Source organism: Channa argus, chromosome 13 (assembly GCF_033026475.1).
Source record: "Channa argus isolate prfri chromosome 13, Channa argus male v1.0, whole genome shotgun sequence".
In the NCBI taxonomy this organism is placed as follows: Eukaryota; Metazoa; Chordata; class Actinopteri; order Anabantiformes; family Channidae; genus Channa; species Channa argus.
In genome coordinates this window covers 18,555,648-18,576,552 of record NC_090209.1, presented here as the reverse complement: position 1 = coordinate 18,576,552, position 20,905 = coordinate 18,555,648, and the positions used below count along the sequence as shown (strand labels likewise).

The window sequence follows — 20,905 nt, the reverse complement described above, 5'->3', positions numbered from 1 at the left end:
CTTTGAATAGATTTACAAGACAAATCAAAATACATTTTCACATTGACTGAGTTTAATGTAAATAGTTGCTAACTGTAGTGCAAGTCAGTGACTCATGAGTTCAATTACAGAACCTATAGGTCATTGCACTGATGGTAACCAGACCTGCACCAGTGAATTTATGAGTGGGTATGCCAAGGCTTCACGTAAGAGACAATTAGTGCATTTACATGTGGGTCAGCTGAGAAAGGTCAACGCACAAGACCATATGTGCTCAGAATAATCCTCATTTTACATAAAGTATATTTTGTTTGAAGTTTTATGAGCATGAAACTAAATTGAGCATAGAGTCTCTTACGCTCTTGTTTTGTTGTTATATCATGGTATCGCTGCCATCAATCTGTTGTCTTTATATTAGATTTCAAATATTTATTGTTTATGGTCATGAAATAGAAAACCAATTTATACAGTTTATACAAAAGACAAGTGAACACAGGCAGCAAAAGCCACAAAGCAGTTATAATGTCATGTTGTGATAAACATGGTTTGCCCCTTGAACCCACAGGAAGCCCTACAGGCGTAGTTTCACCACCAAAACAAACTGGTTTTATATAATAGAAAAGCTGCATTTGTGTCTGTATTGCTTTCGCTAGTCAGAGGTTGGACATCATAGCACAGCTTCAGCAAGGCAGAGAGAGAATTATTAACCTGTGACAATTCTATAGATCTTCTACCTTATGCATTTATTTATAGACCTGTGCACAGATGTTAGCACTGGGTGGGTTATAAGTTCTTGAATGTTATCATTGTTTGCTTGAATAGGTTGTAAAATGTAAAACTCTAACTAGATGCACAGATACATCTCAACTACAGTGTACATACTGGCCAACCACAGTACAGAGAAACTTGTCAGCCCATTATAATCCATTAGATGTACTTTCTGTATCTTCATCCTGTAAGGACCAGGGTGTGTCTACCACCCATCGGGAGCTTAAGGACAAGCAAACAGAGTCATTATACTACGTTATAGAGTAATATATTGTGTATTTTGATAAGGATTTGCCTTAGCTATATAAACTGATAACAGAGTTACCATTAGTTGTATAGTTTGTCAGTGCCAGTGTTTTAATTAATGTGTAAATAATTCTTTGTCTGCCAGTGTGTTTTAATAAAAAACTGATCAAAAAGGGGTTATCTCTGATTTGTATGGACTTATAATGCACTTCTGACATATATCCATTGTCTGTTTAAAGTTGTGTAGTAATATATTAGTCTTGTAGGATGCAGTGTTTTTTTTTTAAGCTCATTTTTATGGAAGCCATATCTGTCCAACACCACAACACTAGTTAGGTGCTCAATATAAGACAAGTCTTGTGGTTGTGAGGAATTACACAGGTAAAGTACTGAAAAGTTGTCTGTTACCAGCTTTTATTATGCAAGATTTTTTTGATTCATCCTCAGCTCACCTTTACTGTTAATGCTGAATTATTTTACATTCAAGCTGCACATGTTCTTGTCTGGGAGCTGCACTGTACTAGTGCAGTCCACTTGATTTGTCAGGATAACAATACAGTGTGAGTGACAGGAAGACTGTTGGCAAATTGTAATAAAAACAGAAACATTATGCATGGACGGATGCCTTGGCAGTAAAAATTCAGGCATAGTGGGCTGTCATGAATGGAAATTTTGAATAAAGTTTTCAGGGAGTTGAACGCATAACAAATTCATAATCCCTGCTGAGAAATTTGCAGTTAATGTGGTCCATAAATCTGATTCATAGAGTTATTTTGTCACCTACAGTCTCTCTGTGCAAACTGAAATTGTCCACCTATAATAAATATTACTTTTTTATACTGGAGATACATAATGATACATATCAAATATGATATTTTTCTTTATCATGAGTCAACACTGCCCCATTTTTTAATAATGAAAAACAAGTTTATAACTAATGAACTCTCAACACTGCTGCTCTGTATCCTGACAGGGGGAGTTGTAAAACTTGCAGTACATTAAACAGTTGTATTATGCAGGCTGAATATGAGACGCTCTGATGGCATATTCACCATGCATAATGGATTAGAGAAGAACTGTTCAAACCCTTTGCCACAGATTTCCAGAGTTTTATAAGAAACTACCTTTTAAATTTGTTGGGATATATTTTTCATAAATGTCACAAACTGGAGAAAATGTATGCATATTTCTCTGTGTGTGCACATGCCTTTGCTATGCTCCAGAACATTGCAAGGTATGTTTGTGCTTTATCTGTTTGTTTGTTTTTAAATTAGGAGGGCAGAAATGTATTGTGTAAGTTTACGTGGCTGGATGAGTTTTAAAAAGTATCAAAATGAAAATAGCATAAAATAGTGCAATAAACACCTTACCTTACAATTACCCTACCAAAGCTAAAATCCTTATGTAATCTTTAATTATCAAGACAACCTTGGACCTCAGGATAATTGGTCAGATTTCAACAAAAGTAATTTAGATTTTGTTTTACAGTAATTTGAAGACAAGTGCATCTGAAATTCGAAATCAAATAGCAAAAGTTTATTGCCCATCGTCCACGTCTTCTATACTGTCGGCCAAATGCTGAATTGCAAATGGCGGTTCATAAATGGCATTTTAATGATTTGTTTGTGCGTGTTCAGTCCAATTCATTCCCCATGCAGAGTGCAATGAAGGGAAAGATCATTAACAGACTGGAACTTCCATGCTATGTTTAGCATTGCATCATCAATAAATCATTACCACATTAGCATGACAACAATAACATGATTACTGTAAACAGAGATGATCACTGCAGAGAGACAAGTGGGACAGTAATCCTCTTTGCTGCATTTATTTGAGAAACACTGTTTGACTTGATGAGTTTGTAGAAGTTGGTTGGATCATTTTTAAGGCTATAACACTTTTTCAAAATGCAGCAAAATGATGTTCTGGTGAATCAGGGTTTATTTGACATGAGCAACTGTAGTTAGACCTGGCGAAATCCACACTTCTGAAGTGTAGCTTACAGAACCAATCCCAGTTGAAGCTGTCCTCCAAATGTAACTAGAAATGGCCCCCATCTTTTGCCTACTTTTGAATTACACAAGCAACCTATCCTTTGCAGCCCTCAGTATCCTTTAATTTTTTTGTGTTTTGGTCAGTGTAGCTATTTTGTCAATTTCTAAAGTTCTACAAGATATTTGAGCTGCGATTTTCAGTGAAATAAACTGTTATAACATTTTGGAGTAGAGGATTTAAATTAACTGTATTTTCAAATAGTGTTTACTCACTATTAGCTTTTATCAGATGGTGAATCATAATCACCACAGCTCTTTTTTAAAATTGTGTGTTTTTACTCTGTCTTTTGAATGAATTTCTGTTTTTTTTTTCTACCAATGACAGCCTTTAATGCGATGTCCTTCCGTGTTGTTTTGAATGGGGCCTAGCTGTAGGAATTGGATGTTTGTATTGCTGTGTTGCTATAGTTGTTTCATTTGACATTAAATATACTGAAAGAAAAAAGGCTGACTCTCTAGGACCATCAAAAAGACATGGCAACAACCCAAACATCAGTATACTGACGAATTATTTGCTTTGGTGGTAACTTTTATCTGAATACAGCTGGTTTATTTTTTCAACTTTACCTTTCTCACCATTGTGTCGACAGTTTTCTTCTTTTTAAATGTGGGCACTAATAATTGTAATTAAAAAATTTTTTTGGTGTGTATTCTGTGGCCAAAGTTTGTTTGAGTGAATAGCACAGGTATCACATGAGTCCTATTTGCAGCACGCACCATTACCACTATTACACTGCCACACAATAGTCGGCAACAGTAATCACAGTACAAACAGAAGACAGATTCAGGATGGAGGATGATGGCTGCTGCTACAAAGCCATGTGAGAGAGGTCAGAGAGTAGTTTTGTATTACACTGTGGATTGGTACAATAGACACAAGGGTGTGTATAAATGTGGGTTAAAAGTACAAGTGAGAGAGCTTTTTGTTTTCAGCATCCATGGACGCTAAACGTCTCTGGTTAAATTTAGAGGATTAGTGATTCTGTTTTAAAAGGGTGGTTTAAGCTATTATGTTGTCGATGCTCTGTGTATGTGTGTGTGTGTGTGTGTGTGTGTGTGTATTTTGCTTTTTTTCTTTTCTGTTCTACTTTATACTGAGTGTAATGAGTGCTCAGACCTCTAGGGTAGAAAGGCTTTACAAAACAAACAGGTCACAGAAATCAGCTGTCACGCCAGTGCCTGGAGTCTATGCAGATGTGTTGTGTACACAATTTGTGTAATAAATATATGACCTGCTTTCCTCTTCAGCTGTCCACCTATTCACATATTTGCATTTAAGTCTTACTTTGGTAGCTCTTACTTTCACACACCCTCTGTGGGAGGGTCATAATTTTGAGTGGACTATTTATCAGATGGTGCGCTTTGTTCACAACTTCAAAGAATTAATGTGTGTTTAAAAATGGCAGCATTTGTTTAGCGGCTGATGTGTGTAAGGTGCGTATGTGTCTTTTCCTGACCCGAGGCTAACATACACAGCTTGTACACATAAAAAAACTGACGTTTTTTCTTGCACAGTGTTTTATAAAATCCACCTGCTCACATATTTTATTAGGGCTTTTCGAGGATGGTGCACACAGAGGAGAGACAGGAAAAGGCCAAACAAAGGGATGTGACAACACAGTGTGAAATGGGATTTAAACCCATGTGATCTGGACTGTGCACTAATGGGCTGAAGGCACCATGAAAGAGTTTAGTGTATCTGTCAGAGAGTCAGAGTGGCAGATACAGCTTTTGTTCAGTGTAAATCCAATTTTACTGTTGTTGGTTTCTGCATGCTAGTTGTAATGTATCTCCCCTTTCGGGCTTTTTTCCTTATAATCCTGACTGCTTGTAATACCAGTAGTGCATACAGAATGAGTCAGTTCCATGTGCGAAGGACGGAACCACGTAGTGATGTGAGCCACTAACCTTGGCCTTCACAGACTGAGACACAATGAATAATGGCAATAAAACTGGATATTTACTGTGAATACTTGCCCTATGATCCCAATTCAAAACCTATTTCAAAATAACACAAATACATGTTGATAAGATATGAACTTTAATTAATTCATGCAAATCTTACTTAATGTTTATTCAAGGTTTCCTGCTACAGCAACAGCTGGAAGAATTTGAATAAAGGAGCAATGTGAATGCTGTAACAGCTTGTTTTAACTTTGCACCTTCTTAGAGGCTTTGAGGGCAAAGTCAAGTGAATAAATAAGGTGCATTTCAATGACTCTTCTTGGTAGCTTTTGGTTTTGCTTACAGCTGAAATCATAGACTGCCTTAAAACTCTCACTACAGCACAACAGATAGTCATTTTCAATACATAATTGTTTACAATATATGGTAATTTTTAGAGTATAATGTGTTAACAGTAGTAAAACAAGAAATTTGCTTCTTCATTTTATGCCAGTGGAAAATATAAAGTACATGACAGCCGAGACAGACTGGGAGATGATGGAGGTAATGGTAGAAAGCTACAGTTGATAATTTATGATTTTTCTATAGGAATTAGTCATTTTTTAAGAACAAACAAAGAAAAAACTGGTAAACTGATAAACCAAATAGTGTTTTGGAGAATTCCGTTGGAAAAATTACCTCTATAAAAATGATGCCAACAGAACTTCATGTTATAAACAGGACACTAACCAACTTTATTGATAGTCTGATATGTTGCAAAATTTACATATGAAAATTACTTAAGTCTAAAACCACCACTGATAAACCAAATAGTGTTTTGGAGAATTCCGTTGGAAAAATTACCTCTATAAAAATGATGCCAACAGAACTTCATGTTATAAACAGGACACTAAGCAACTTTATTGATAGTCTGATATGTTGCAAAATTTACATATGAAAATTACTTAAGTCTAAAACCAGTTCATTTTTCACATTAAAGCATTCTTTAACGTAATTACAGATTACAGATTACAGATTAAATTACTGACTTGTCCTTCACAAATCATTGGCACAGTATCTCCTTGGTTGCTTTCCTCTGTGACTTTCTTGCTTTCTTTCTTACAGCTAAATGCCAGGGCTTTACTTTATGACCCATCTCCCTTTCCTGTATCGCAGTTTCTAAAAATGTTTCTAGGGCTGTTTTCAGCTATGGGCTTCTATTGTACGCTACTTTGCAAACTATTTCCGTCCGAATTTCCAGGAAGCGAGCACGTGATGCTCTGACATTCAAGAAGCTTTGAGCATGCTATTAGTCAGGCTACCTGGTGCCGAGAGATAGCACTGAACTCCCTTAGCCCTTTGAAATGCCGGGGACTGCATACCCACAAAGCATCTTAGAGCTGAAGCACCGATCAGGGGACAGCCTCTCTCACAGCATATTGATGTTCGGGCATCCATGGGACCTTGCTGATGATTCCAGATCAGTGTGTTGATTCTTAAAGGCTTTATGCATGCCAGTCCCAAGCTCTCCTCTCTCTTTGAAGTGTGGACATACTAAGGGGAAAATATTCGAACAAAACCCAAAGGAGATCGCAAATGCATCTTCAGCATGCATCTGTTGTTTAAAAAATGCTTTGTTTTCCCGTGGTGCTAAAGTTGCCAAAATAACCTTCCATTTGTGTGGTTTTGAGTTTGGATGTTATTAATGTTTTATTGTTCCTATGCACGCTACAGTATAGTGCAAGGGAGGTAGGGCGATGCATTAGTTATGACTTCCTGGCTTATTGGAAAGTTGTGATCACCTTTACTCACCTCTCACCAAAAGTAATTCAAAAGTCCTTCATGGTCTTTTAATTCCACTAAGATAAACCTGATGCCTCTGGATGTAGTTCTCAAAACGAACGGTTTCTACCTAAAACGAAAACATCACAGTATTAAAGATATGATAAAGTATATAGTCTGACAAAATGATCGACATCCAAGAGTCCAAACAGCAACGAAGTGGTTTTTAAGGATAGTAGCCGAATTGATGTGACTGGAATAACACTTGAACAAACTTGAGTCTCTCTGTTTCATGCTGTGCATGGTTAGCATTTTAGGAATAAGAGCTTCGAATCAGCCTTATTTAACCCTGTAAGTATAGTGTCGTTATTGTATACATGTGGTCACACTTAACCATCCTTTAAATTAAGAATTAATTTAAGTAATTTTATATAAAATAGAAAGGGGCATGCATCGTGCTAGTCCAATGCTGACTGGTATTTATTTGTTTTAAAAGAGCCCTATTTCCATGATCATTTCATTTGTTTTAAAGGACAACTTCAGTTTTGTTTTAACAATCCCTACAGAAATAATCTCTGTTGTCCAAAAATTAATAAAAAAACCATCAGCCAGACACACCCCTCTACTGGGAGACGTGTTTCTTCAGTAAAAAAACACATGGTTGAGATATTTGAATAAATAAAAGTTGCCCCAAATGTTCTGAATTTCCCTAATTTACTCATACATTTGCAGTTGACTGCTTTACGTCAGACCACAGGCCACAGGTTATGGCAACTCATAGTATTGCAGGCAACATTTGTTAAAAATGTCAAAAAATGCTTTTGAAATTAAGTAAATGTAGTGGTGTGTCTGGCTGATGTGTTTTTAACTGTTTTTTTTTTTAGCTCTATGGTACAAATAAATAAGAAATTCCCTTGAGTGGAAGCAATTCATACTTGGTATTTAATATCTGTACAAAGCCTTTTTTTAAAAATAATGATAACAATTTAAAATATGAACAGAGTAACCTTTTTTAAAGGTTGACAATAGGAAGGATGCAGTGTTTTGATAATGTGAACAAATTTTCTTTATGTTGCCTGATGTTTTGTTGGAAGTCATGATTTCCCAGCTGAAAAAGGACCATATGGATGGTGTCAAATAACAGAAGGGAAGCTGATATACACATCCACTGAAGGTTAAGTTAAGGTTGCTGATATTCTCTTGTGTATTTAGGCAATGGACAATATTTAAAACTTAGGAAATTTATGCTTTAAAGTTAAACGTGCATTAAAGGATGTTTGCCTTCAGCTTATAGCATAAATGAACTTTTAGCACCTTTTCCTTGTTGAGCCTTTGGGAAAATGCTTTACATTCTGGCAGAGAACATTGTAATTAGCCATTGTGCTGTCACCAGTTGGTTTTTTACCAAAAAAGCTTTTTGCACAGATTTTGGAAAATGGCCTTACCATTCTGAAGATTTATTGTTGAGGACTTTTGTGCATTGGTATAATGCGAATAATAAGTCAGTGCATGTGTATCATTGGTAACACTCAAGGTGGATTAGTCAATGACCTGGTCTGACATAGAGTGGAGAGAGTTTGGTTGTTAAAAGGGTATTTAGTTTGCATTGTTGCACATCTTTCCTATTTATAGCCTCCAAAATGACTTTGTACCATGGAGAGAGGAGTGAAGAACAATGTTCTTATGCAGGTTGGTCCAATTAGCTGGACTGCAGCCACTGAGAGAAGCCAAATGAAGATATTTTGCTGCGTGTGTTTAAGCATGAGAGCCAGGTTTGCTGTCAGAATGTAATGACTGCTTGGGGCCAAAATATCTCAGAAGGCTGATATAATCACAATGAAGTCAAAGCTGTCAGGCAAACAGGCAATGCTTTTTCATTTGTACCTGTTGTCAAATTTTTGTTTTTAAATATTTCAACTTGAGTGTTTCTGTTGTCCCCTGTGGAAAACTGAAGGGGATTCCTGCGAACCTGTGACTCAGAGGGAAGTCTTTTCTGTATGCTTGGCAGAAAAAGATTTCTATTGAAAACAGTCAAGCACACATTTTGCAAAAGACTAACAAAAAATACAAAAAGGCAACAAATATATTTTAATAATCATGTGAAATTGGCTGCATGGAGAAAATAGAAACACAACACCAACTTCTAGCTAGAAAATTATGGAGTTAGTCTATCAGATTGTAAAATAAAATAAATCATATGAATCATACAGTATCTGCCCATTGTATTAATAAAAATGAAATTAAAAAGCTACGGAACAAGGCCAAAGTGTCAAAAATCTGATTTTCTTTCCAGTTCATCAAAATTTTATTGTAATATATTCTTCTGAATTAGATTTCTCATCACATTGTGACTGTGTATTAGCATCTACATTTAAAATAAACGGGTGTCATGTAGAAGCCACAGACATGTTGTCTAAAACACTGTTACACGACAAAAGCAGTGAAATTAATTTAGTTACCTTTGGGAAGAGAAGAGATTTTGTAGTGTCCTCACTTGCTTAAAGGGCTGTTTGAGAGTTGCAGCAAGATGATGCTTGAGTGAGAGCACAAATTTTCTTAAAAGGACCTTGTGTCCGCAAAATTTCTCATGTTGTTTTTACATTTTGTTTTTGGTAAATGGGATTCAGCATGGTAATTAGTGAGCTTTATAACAAGCTGTTTCCATCTGCTTCTCGCCTTTATGTTAAACTAAGGTAAGCTCATTGGCTCAAGCTAAACATTCAGTGTAAAAACAAATGAGCCCAGAAAGCCACTAAGCATATTTCCCTGTTGCCTTAACATGACAGGATGTGGACAATAGCGTTAGGAGCTAGGGGATGCGTTATGTCAGTGATGATGTTCAGAGGTGTATTTTTCACTGAATTATAATTAATGTGCATTTGTCAGAGTGAAAAATTGGGTCTGACACAACAGATTATCCTGGCAATGGGAGATCAGCATCACTTAGTGCTGTGTTTTTGCATTATGATCACAAGGGATGATAATAAAGCTGCAATTTAGAGCCGGACAATGAGGTGACATTTTATTTCTTTACCTATTACAGTATTATTAAACTTTAATAATAAGGTATTCTTATTGAAATTATAATCTATATTAGTCCCATCTACAGTATCCTTCCACCCTTCCATCCATCTGATTGCATTTAAGTGTTCTCTGTTGATCTTCTTTGGGAGTTTTCTTCCTCTGTTCATTGATAATATCACTCCTCCCTCTTGCTGGTCCTTTATTATAAAAGCCTCTGGATTTTGTGTGTGTCTGCGTGTGTGTGTGTTTGTGTGTGTGTTTGGTCAGTAGGGAGGGAGTGAGGCTCTTCATAATCCAGTAATCAACCCAGCTGCCACCCGACCCAACCCCCATCCCCCCACACCTCTCTTTCCCTCTCTTCCTTCTCCATCTCTCTTGCTCTCTTGCTCTCTCTTTCTCTGTCTTTCTCCATTTAATTGATATATATATATATATATATATATATATATATATATATATATATATATATATATATATATATATATATCTGTCTATGTCTGGTACTTTTTCTGACATTCTCTCCTTCAGTTGTTTTTGTTTTTTTGTCTTGTTTTGCTCACTTTATTACATCAGTTTATTCTTTCAATATTAAGTAAAACCTCAATCGTATAAGTCAATTCATTAACCTCTTGAATTATTCCTAGTTCAGCACAAACTGAAAACAAGCTAATATCAATAATCAATGAATTGTTTAGATATTGATTGAGTCCCTCTGGCCCTCATTGTCTTCCTTATTTCCTTTTCTTTTTCCAGGTTTTAATAAACCTCCTTAAACCTTAGTCGGCTCTCTATTCTTCACTGTGTCAACATGCTCCCTTGGTTTCTTTCACCCACTCACCCTCCAACTATTGCTGCTGTGCTCCTTTCATTCTTTTTCCTTCTTCCACTAAGTCTTCCTTTCTCTATACCACTGTATTGTATTGTATTCTTTCTCTTGGCCTTATCTTTCACCCCATTTCACCTTCACAATGCCTCGGTGCTGCTGCGGAAAATTGCCTCCTCATGCCGGTGTGGTTTTGTGTATTTGTATTTCTTTATAGCTTATTAGCCAGTATGTTGCCCCGAATTGCTTTACAATATACAATATTGCCCAGCTTTATATTCAATGCTGTGTTGCATTTGTAACCAACTCTGAATGCGAGGAGGCTGGGCGAGATGAGAATGATGTTTTCTACTTGAGAGAGCCCTCTGTTAAAACTCTCCATCTCATCTTCCCTCTGCAGCTTTTTCAGTCACATGCACAAGGCTTGAAACCAACTTCCTGACAAATGAATGTACTGTAGATTTCAGAGGATCAGTTTTGACTTTGACTTTGAGGATCAGTTTTTACTTCCTTACTGGAATATACAGTGCGATTAAAGAATTGCACCATCTTTTCTAGTGGTATGGATTTAAGAAAGTCAAAATGTTTATAGCACAAATATTGTAATCAACCATTTCTGATGCCTGCCATCAACAGCAGTGTTGGCTGTCTGCAGGTGGTGACTAAATGCACAGACAGAACAACAAAACTCTAATGGTAGAAGTTAGAAAGGTTTACATGCTCATTTTTTTTTTTTTTTTTTTTGACTGAAGGTAAAAAAATTCCAGCTTGGAATTGTTAATGTCTATGAAATTTAATGGCATCCATTAAGCTTTTTGAATGAATAATTTATACTCGACTCAGCTTGAGAAGAAGGGTATGTGGCGTAATGTATATGGTTTGGGTTTGGCAATGCTACTTAACAATATGACAGTTACTGTAATGATCCACCCCAATAATAATAATAACAAATTTGGTGGGGTTTTAATATGAAAGTCTTAGCCAACTATTATATATATTATAATTGCTGTTCCCCAGAGTGACATTTAATAGCTTGTAGTTTTTTCACTTCACTGAAAAAATACAAGATATTATATGTATATTATACGTATACAAAGCCTCCTCTGGACGGTTAAAACTGGGTTCTCTCACTACTTTATTCAGAGCGAATAAGCTGCTTGGATAAGTAGCAAAACGTTTCTAACTAAGAAGAAGGAAGTCCTGTTGACACGATCCAATCTTCTGATTTATTACATGTAAAGGTATCAGTTACTACAAAATGTTGCATTCTTTATTAAACCCATTTTCTTCTGTTATTTTTTTTACATGTAGCCAGACAGTGTCATTTATATTGGTCTAAGTTACATATCTCATGACATTGTTGGGATATTCTCAGCTTTTTTCTTCATCTTTGCAGTCCTTTATTTATCTCTGTCTCTTTATCTCTCTCTCTGCTCCTCTGTTTATCCCTCTCATTGCTGAACCTTCTTCCTTGTGCTTTCCTTTTCATTTATCTCTCTCTTCTTATTCCTTCAGTTGTTCTCACCTATGTGTCACACTTTGTCCTCTTCCAACCCTCTTTATCTTTTTAAACTCCTGCTCCTTCACCTCTTCCTCTAAATATATTGTCCATGCTCTACACACCTCCAGTGAGCATATTTTTATTCAACAAACCTTTATTTCCTGTGTTTTTTTCTTCAGATGGCGTCCACAGCATTTCAGCACAATGTGTCCTTCGCATCCTCATCATCACTGAGGACATGCTGGGCAGCAGTGTTACTGTCCGTCTCCAGAACATGTCCCAGGAGCACTTCTTATCACCATTGCTGGGAAACTTTGTTGAGGGCGTTTCGGCAGTGCTTTCAGTGCCCGTTGAAGACATCTTTGTCTTCAACATTCAGCCGGACATGGATGCCGCACCGGGAGGGATCCTGAATATCAGTTTCTCTGCTGCATTGCCTGGCGGGCACTTCTTCCCATCTGAGGCCCTGGAGGAACAGCTCTACCTGAACAGGCTGAGGCTCACCTCTTTGACACAGATGGAGGTTAGTCCACAATAACACTGTACATGCATGCAGAAGGTATAAATAAAGTTTTTCAAACCGTAGTGTTGGTTTTAAAATATCTACTTATTTTACAGATTCAAAGAAAGATTTAACTTCATTACAAACATAATTTGGATTAGGTCATCTGGTTTTGTGTCAGATTCTAGAAAGAGTTTTAATAATGAAATGGAATTTTCTATTCTATTGTCTTCTCGACATCAAGTTGTCTTCTGGTTATACAACTTGTCAGACTTTTTAAAGGACCTTTTGAACCTTGTTTTCCTGCTTTGATTTCTATGTTATGATGTAATTGACCAATACAAAAATGGCCAAGAGATACAGTACATAGTTTAAGTATATATAATAATCTCTCAACAGTCATTATCACACATAAAACATGCAAATTGAATATATGTCCTTTAACAAGACACAATCTTGTAAATATTCTGTATCTGACCAAGTGGTTTGAAAAGTCAGAACCAACTATTCTGTAAACAAAAATGTTTACAAGATATTATTATAACAAAATCTTATTTACATCTAAAACCTTTTTTGTCAGGTATTCCACAAACACAAAAACCTGCTAATTTTCACTGTACGAGTTGTACTGTTGTAACATTGTAAACTTAACTTAACTTAGCTTATAAAATAAAATAAAATGGATTGTTAGAGATTTAACAACCTACTTGTATAAAAAGCAACTGTCTTAGTCTCAACAGTTATCACCAGGAAATTATTTCTTCCTTGTTGATGATTTGTTTTGCCAACCTAAAAATCTAATTTTAAACAGTTTGTTGTTAAGAGGGATAACTATTCTGCAGATTACTAATACTTACTAATATTCGTCCTAATAATACAAAGTGAAAGTCACTTTTAGTCGCATTTGTATTAAGGGTATTGTACCTGTAACACAGCATATTTTTATTGGTATTGGTATTGGTATTTCATACTACTAGCATTCATTGCACAAACTCAAAGTCAAAGTTTCTGATTTGAAAAATAGCCTGTTGCACATTTCAAAAGGAATTATGAAAAAAGTCCTCCATGAGGAAATATGCTAAAACCAGTCTTCACAATGACAACGTTCTTTCCTCTTCCATCACTTCAGGTTCTCCCATTTGATGACAACGTGTGTCTGCGTGAGCCTTGTCAGAACTACATGAAGTGTATCTCAGTGCTACGTTTCAACAGCTCTGCCCCCTTCATATCCTCGGCCTCCATCTTGTTCCGGCCCATCCATCCCATTGCAGGACTACGCTGCCGTTGTCCAGTGGGTTTTACGGGTGATTACTGTGAGACAGAGATCAACTTGTGTTACTCCAACCCTTGCCTAAATGGAGGGGTGTGCGCCCGCAGAGAGGGAGGCTACACCTGTATCTGTCGTGAAGACTATAGCGGTGAGTAGGAGGGGAGTGTGCGCTGTAGTGAAAGAGTATGTGTGCATTTGTGGTGCTGTGGTAAAGGTGAAAAGATGTCCAGATTAATGGTTAACTGTGGACAGACTTATGGTCTGGGATTTATTGTGTGTGTTTTCATGGTATTATAGTAATCATAGTATTTTATTGGAATATAAACCCAATTTTTAGGTGAAGCTGGCTTTTTAAAACCCAATGTGAACTATTTTTGAAAGTATTTCAAGCATGTAAATACCCTCAAATGAATAGGAACAATTTAAAATTAAAAGTTAGGATGTCAGATCATGACAATTATACTTTTAAACAGATATTTTGGTCTTTGTTTGAACACTTGGAGGGTTGTAGACTGTTATAGCTCCTGTGCAAAGTAAATGTCAAGTCTACCTGAAGCTGAATGAGACTAAACCAAGCAATATGTCTCGCTCTGTCTTTTTAACTAGAAGTAGATAGAAGAGTTTATTGTCTTTAAAATGTGAATAAATGGAAATTAGTGTTTTTTATTTTACAAATTCCTCATGTATATTCAGCAGTTTTGTAAAATTTTTATTAAGTGCATTGCTAAAATATTTTAAAAAATTGACTGTATTTACATTACACTATGCAGTATGTAGTTGTAGTGTGCTACTAGTTTCAACATTGCTCTTGAATTATACTGACGTCCCAAAAGACTCACAACGCTGCCATCTACTCTGTTCCAAGGTTTTTTCTTTATTAACTTTTTTATTGCTTTAGTACTTTCTCCCTGAGCAACTTCCAAGCTGGGGACAGAACACTGTTTTCATACATGTCAATATCACATCTGCAGTAGCTGCTCCTTCTATGACTTTATTGCATCTTGCGAACCTGAGAAAGAGATTTAGACTCTCTATGTATTCAATGTCACAATTTAATGGAAAACTTACATTTTTGCACGTTTTACACAAATAGTATTTTAAATCTTTGGAAACATAGATGTTTGAATAATAGATCCATTGACATGTAAAGGGCAGAGGCAATTATCTTATTTGACCATTTCATAATTTTTAAGCATATTAGTGATTATGTGATTCACCTCTGTGCTACTAATCTAGTGAATGGGTGAGAGTGTAATGTCTTTCTGTGTATTTCTGTGTTTGTTTTGTCTTAGTGTAGTCGTTACATTTACCCTGGTAAACTGAAACTGACTGTGCTTCTTTGTTCATGTCCCATATTGACTTCCTTTTTGATCAGTGCCGTTTTCACTCTTTTGTCATGTGGAGCTGAACAACATGAAAACACACACACACTCTCGTGGGAGAGCTTCCACCTCCTCAGCTGTCTACCTGTTATTTAGACTTTTATAGACACACGCACACACATGACTGCCACCATAAACCCCATCATTCTAATTTGTTCTCTCTCTCTCTCTGTCTCTCTCTCTCTCTTTCTTGCTTACACACACTCACTCACACACACACACACACACACCCTTTTGCTTTCCCAATACACTAGGCTCATTTCAGATTGTTTCCCTCTCTCTCCTACCTCTTCAGTCTGCTGCAATGTTTCACGTTTTTAAAGCCATTGAGTTGATGTAGCAGAGGATAGATCCTATGAAAGTCAGTGTGTATGTGCGTGTCTGGAGGATATTTCACGTATCCTTTTATTTTGAATCAAAGGAGAGCAAGGGAACTGAACCAGCACTTTTCCTTCATGAGGCAGACAGAGTATTTTCCAAACTCCCACTGAGACAGACAGAGGGAGAGATAAAGAGAGGGTAGAGAAAAAGAGCAATGGAGAAATTGAGGTAGAAATAGACAGAGGAAGAGTGGGATGGAGAAAAACAAAAAATAGAGTATAATGGGAGGAGAATGAAAGGGAGAAGGACTTATTCAGGAAAGTGTGCGAACTGGAGTGTATTAAGTAAGTAGAGAGAAAGAGAATCTAAAGTGGAAATAAAATCACAACAAGAAGAAAATACTATGCAGAATTCTCTATTTGTTGAATAGAGAATAAATTCAACTTTGTTGAATTTAAGACAATACTAGTGAATAATTTAAAGTTGTGTTAAAATATTTGGTCATTATTGCAAGACAGTAGATTAAAATTTAAAGTAAAACATTGGTTCCAGTGGCTAGAGTTTGGATGATAGGTGCTGTGTATCAGCTTGTATTTATTCTGTGTATTCGTGTTGCTAATTTGGATATACCTTAATATAGACATCATACTTTTTGACGGAGATTGTGACATTATTTATTGTATCTGTCTTGCATGGCCTCGCATGCAACAAACCTGCAAGATGGGATACTCACAGGGTGTATAGAGCCCTTAAAGTTAAAGACACAAAGGAGGTAAGAGAGAAAACAACTGACAATAGTATACAGCATGGAACATGAGAGTAAGTGAGTGAGTAAAGATAGGAGAAAGATTGAAAGGTGAGACAGGAAGTGGGGGGGGGGGGGAGAAAACAGTGGAGCGTGAGAAATAAAGCAAACGATGGAAAAGAGACAGGTATGACAGCTATATGAGAGATTAGGGAGATGGATGAATAACATGGAAGGAGAGCTGCAGGGGGAAAATGGGGTTAGAGACATCCAGGAGCAAATGACAGAGAGGGATGGAGGATGAGAGGTGAGGGAAATCAGTTAGGTTTCGCGTAGTTGGCGTTGTGTTTTTCCTGCGTAGGCGTTGGGTGTTGCTGTGTCTTGTCAATGCCTAGGGCTAGTGGGAGGAAGAGGAGGAGGAATAAACAGGGACGAATTGATTCTGCAACACAGAAATCTCTAGACATCTCCCAACCAAGTTTGCTCCCTTGTTCATTCTTTTTTTTTTCATGTTTCCACACTGCCTTCATCCATCCCCTCATATGCTCTTTGTGGCTTTAAATTGTTTTTCACTATAACTTTATGGATTGCTCTCATATTGAGGGGCTAAGCCATGGCTTTTGACTGAGAGTACAAAACTATTGTTTTCAGGAGAAATATATAAAAATGGTACCTTTCATCAAATCTGAGTCAAATTAAATTTGTAAACAAGTATTTGGATGCTCTTTTGAAACATACAAAGCAATTATGTAGTTTGAGCAACATACACAATGGAGGCTAAACTATATGTTTTTGTTCCTAGTAATTTACCTCACTGTTTCAGATGGGATTTTAAACTTCACAACCTTACAGCGTATGTACGTAAAAGATGGTAACATTTACCAGAACAAAGTAAAACAACATAACCAAAAAAACAAATGCCTTTACCAGAGCGATGTTCAAGAGGAGGCAAAACATTAGGTTTAGGTGAATTTCAAGGTAAAATCAAATTTCTTCTCCTTCTTGGAGTTATACCTCAGTCACACCCTAACACACTACTTTCACAGTGACTTACAGTTGTTAAATATATTATTATCTCTGATGGTTATCTCACATACACATCTGTAAATCATCTTAAATATTACAGAAAAGGATGCTTTAATGTAAGTATTTAATGAATTTTAATGGGCTCCTGATCTTCTCATGGCTTTAATTCTTTTCCTTAATCACATTTCTTCCCAGATAGGCTTAGCTGTTGTAGTGTTACTGTTGCAAATTTTCATCTATCAGATTAGCCAAAATATTTTTTTGACTTAATCCATTTTTTGAACAAACAAGTCGCATTTATCACTGGGGAAGCGGTGAGTACTGACCCACATACGTGCTCTAGACTGGATTAAAATCACTGACCACAACAGGTAATATTAAAATCATCACACCTCCCCTAGAGAAATAAATCCTGTGGCTTAAAACCATAAATTCGTAAAAATGGCTGCTTACATAGCGCTTCACAAATGTGGCTTCTTATTCACCCTTTCACACACACCAATGGCGGTGGCTGCCATGCAAGTTGCACGCTTGAGCCACAGGGAGAAACTTGGGGTTCAGTGTCTTGCTCAGGGACACTTCGATAAAGAGCTGGGACTGGGGATTGAGCCACTGATCCTGTGGTCCGTGGACCACTGCCTTACAAACTGAGGTACAGCCGTCATAATAGCCCGTGGCAGTTCTACATATAAATAAGAGTGACATTTTAACATAGGACAATCTAGCCTGTAACTTTAATGGTGTAAACGATGAAAAGACTTTCAAGGCAGAGTTACAAAGGTCACTATGGAAAGCTGCAAATTAAACCCCTAAATAGTAAAAGGAAATGTCAAATCCAGAAAACAATATAGTAAAACAAAACATTATAACTTAAAGTTTGAAATCAAGTGTTTAAATCTATTCTAAGAAAATTGCTTAAATATGTTGCTGATTCAATTATTTCATCAGAGCCCAAACAGTTCCAAATGGTTCAATTCTTTGTAAGAGTGACTGAGAATCTTCACCTCAATAGCTTTAACAATAGCAGTAACCTCAGGATAACCCTCCTCCACACCTCACGTTTAACCCTGGGATCAGTAAGGTTCAACACTTGATATAGTGGGTTACAACTGCCTCCCGAGACAGTAAATCCTGCTGTGTAAAAAAAGTTAACACTACATTCATAGTGCCAAACCCACATTTATAGTGCAGAGAAAATAACGAGAAATACTACATCAGCTGGGTCCATGTGCTATTTAGCTGTGTACTAAATACTCGGCGTTAGCCCAAGATTTAGCTTTAATCCAAATTAATCACAGTGTATTACACTTAGGGGTTAAAGTAAAAATTTTGCTTAATCCAAATGTGAAAAGCTTTTTAGTTTACTCATGTTGTGTTACAGGATTTCTGCAGTTCTCAAATCTGTGAATTGAATTAAATCTGTCAGATTGATCAGTGCTACTTTAATCTCTGTATATGTCTTTTCCGAGCAAACATATGAGCCTGTGATAGAAGGGAAAAAGAAGTGTTACTAATACCATTAAGCCTCTGCTGTATTCAAGTCTGTTTTATAACAGAGCCAGAACTGAAGCAGCTGAATGTAGTACAATTATTATTAATTGTATTATTTACACATACTTTTCATTCAGTGACATGTCAGGATGTTGTGTGACTATTAAAGGTTTTACCACAATATTAAATCCATGTGATTAGTTAATTGTCTTTTGCTGTAGCAAACTAAGCTGTAAAGGAAAAAAATAGAAAAGTTCTCAAACTATTTGCATTTTTACATTTTGAAGCACTGCTATTTCTGTTCCATAGTCCATGTTGTAATTCTTTGGCACCCTTTTCAAAAGATCTGAAATTTGCTAATTTCTCATATCATGACTTATTTCTCCTCAAGTAAAATTTTATTAGAAGCTGTCATTGTATTTTAACCCAGTGTATTACGAGAGCAGATACTTCTTTTCTCTAGTTGAGCCTGTTCTTATTAGTAGACTTAAACTCTTAATCTGAACTTTGATCTGAGTCTATACATCAAGTAGAGAGTTAATAAAATGTAGGAGTCAAGTTGAACTGCACCACCCACTTGTACAAAGCTAAACACAGATGATGCTCTACAGTCTTTTGCTGATAAGAATTTTGAACTTTTTTGCTCTAGTCCTATCTTCTCTGAAAAATATGCTAAGACGGCAGCATTGATGGCAATAGGCAACTGTTATTAAACCAAAAAACAAGAAAAAGACCACAGTGGTATAAAGCACAATTTCCAGCGGATAGTAAACTCTGAAGCTTGAGGTAAAGCTAGACAGAAGTTATTTCTTTTTTTTCACAAACTGAAAAGAAAAAACAGGAAAAAGACACATTATGCAGATTATAGTAAGATATAATAGAGGATATGCCTCAGAGAGCTGGGATGTGTAAAAAGATGAGAGAGAAGTATGGATGTATACTAAATCAGTTTGTGAGAAGATAAAATAATATGAAGTAAGAAGAGAGGATGGGTAGAAATTAAATCTCCTGGTTGTGCTGAATTGATCTGTATTTTACACCAAGGGAAGCAGAGAAATAGAGGAACAAGGAAGAGAAGAAATGCGGTAGGCAGCAGTGAGATTAGTTTTGGGCATGATAAAACAGATATGCATGTTACATTGAGAAATATAATCCAATAGACAGGAGAGGAAACAGATCACATATACAGAGCAAAATAGCTGGATGTAGATAACAATATGTGAGACCTTTGAATAGTAATACAAGTGCATAAGCAAGTTTTCTTTTGAAGAGGATTTGAAATTTAGAAATAAGCCATTGGAAGAGTGGTGTGCTACTGTGATGGAGAGACGGAAGAAATTTAGAAGGCAGAGGACAGATTGAAGCATGGGCTCTGAGAAAAAATTAGTTTGGTTAAGAAAAGAAAGATATGGAGTGGAGAAAGGGAAATAAAGGATCAAGTCAGGAGTGAAATATTTGGGGGCATCAAATGAAAGACTGAGGTGGGTGATGAATACAAAGAATAAGAAACCACTTGATTATGTTGACCAAGACAAGTTAGAAGGTAAGAAGGTGGCATGAATAAAATGAAGGGATGAATAGCCAAGATCTGAGAAAATGTAAATAAAACAACTGAGTACACTGAGATATGACAGTATGAAGAGTGTGTTGGATTTCAGTCATGTGTGTGATTGGTTTCTTCAAAATAGCTAATAAGAAATATCAGCGACATATCCAAATATTTGATCCATCTCTGTATCATTAATTATCTTTCTGTAGTGTTTTACAATAGATTAAATAATGGAATTCAACAATTTGAAAGGTTCCACCTCACCAGTGTAATGTTTAAATGTTGCCTTTTAAGAAACGTAAACATCTCTAATGTTTTGTACATTTGATGACCAAGAACATACAATAAAAATCCACACAGAGTTTCTCCGTCTGAAAAGATAAAAAGCAGAGTCCATCTTGGAATGTTAAAGCTACTATGGCTCCACAAGGGAGCTGAGACTTAACTATAAAGTACACGAATTAAAATTTTATGACTGAAACGAAATCTAGCCCGACAATTAGCAAATTTGTGGATTTGTCTCCCACTGGTACTTAGACTGCATACACCCAGGAGTCA

General features: G+C 36.4%; 1 protein-coding gene across 2 annotated transcripts in view; it reads left to right on the top strand.

The window, feature by feature from the left end:
* Positions 1-20,905, top strand: part of celsr3 (cadherin, EGF LAG seven-pass G-type receptor 3) — a 95,548-nt gene that overhangs the window by 10,633 nt on the left and 64,010 nt on the right. For both annotated transcript variants that reach the window (XM_067525842.1, XM_067525841.1), the window contains exons 2-3: positions 12,241-12,584; positions 13,693-13,981. In XM_067525842.1, coding sequence (XP_067381943.1) covers positions 12,241-12,584; positions 13,693-13,981 — 633 coding nt within the window. The remainder of the gene's footprint in view (positions 1-12,240; positions 12,585-13,692; positions 13,982-20,905) is intronic.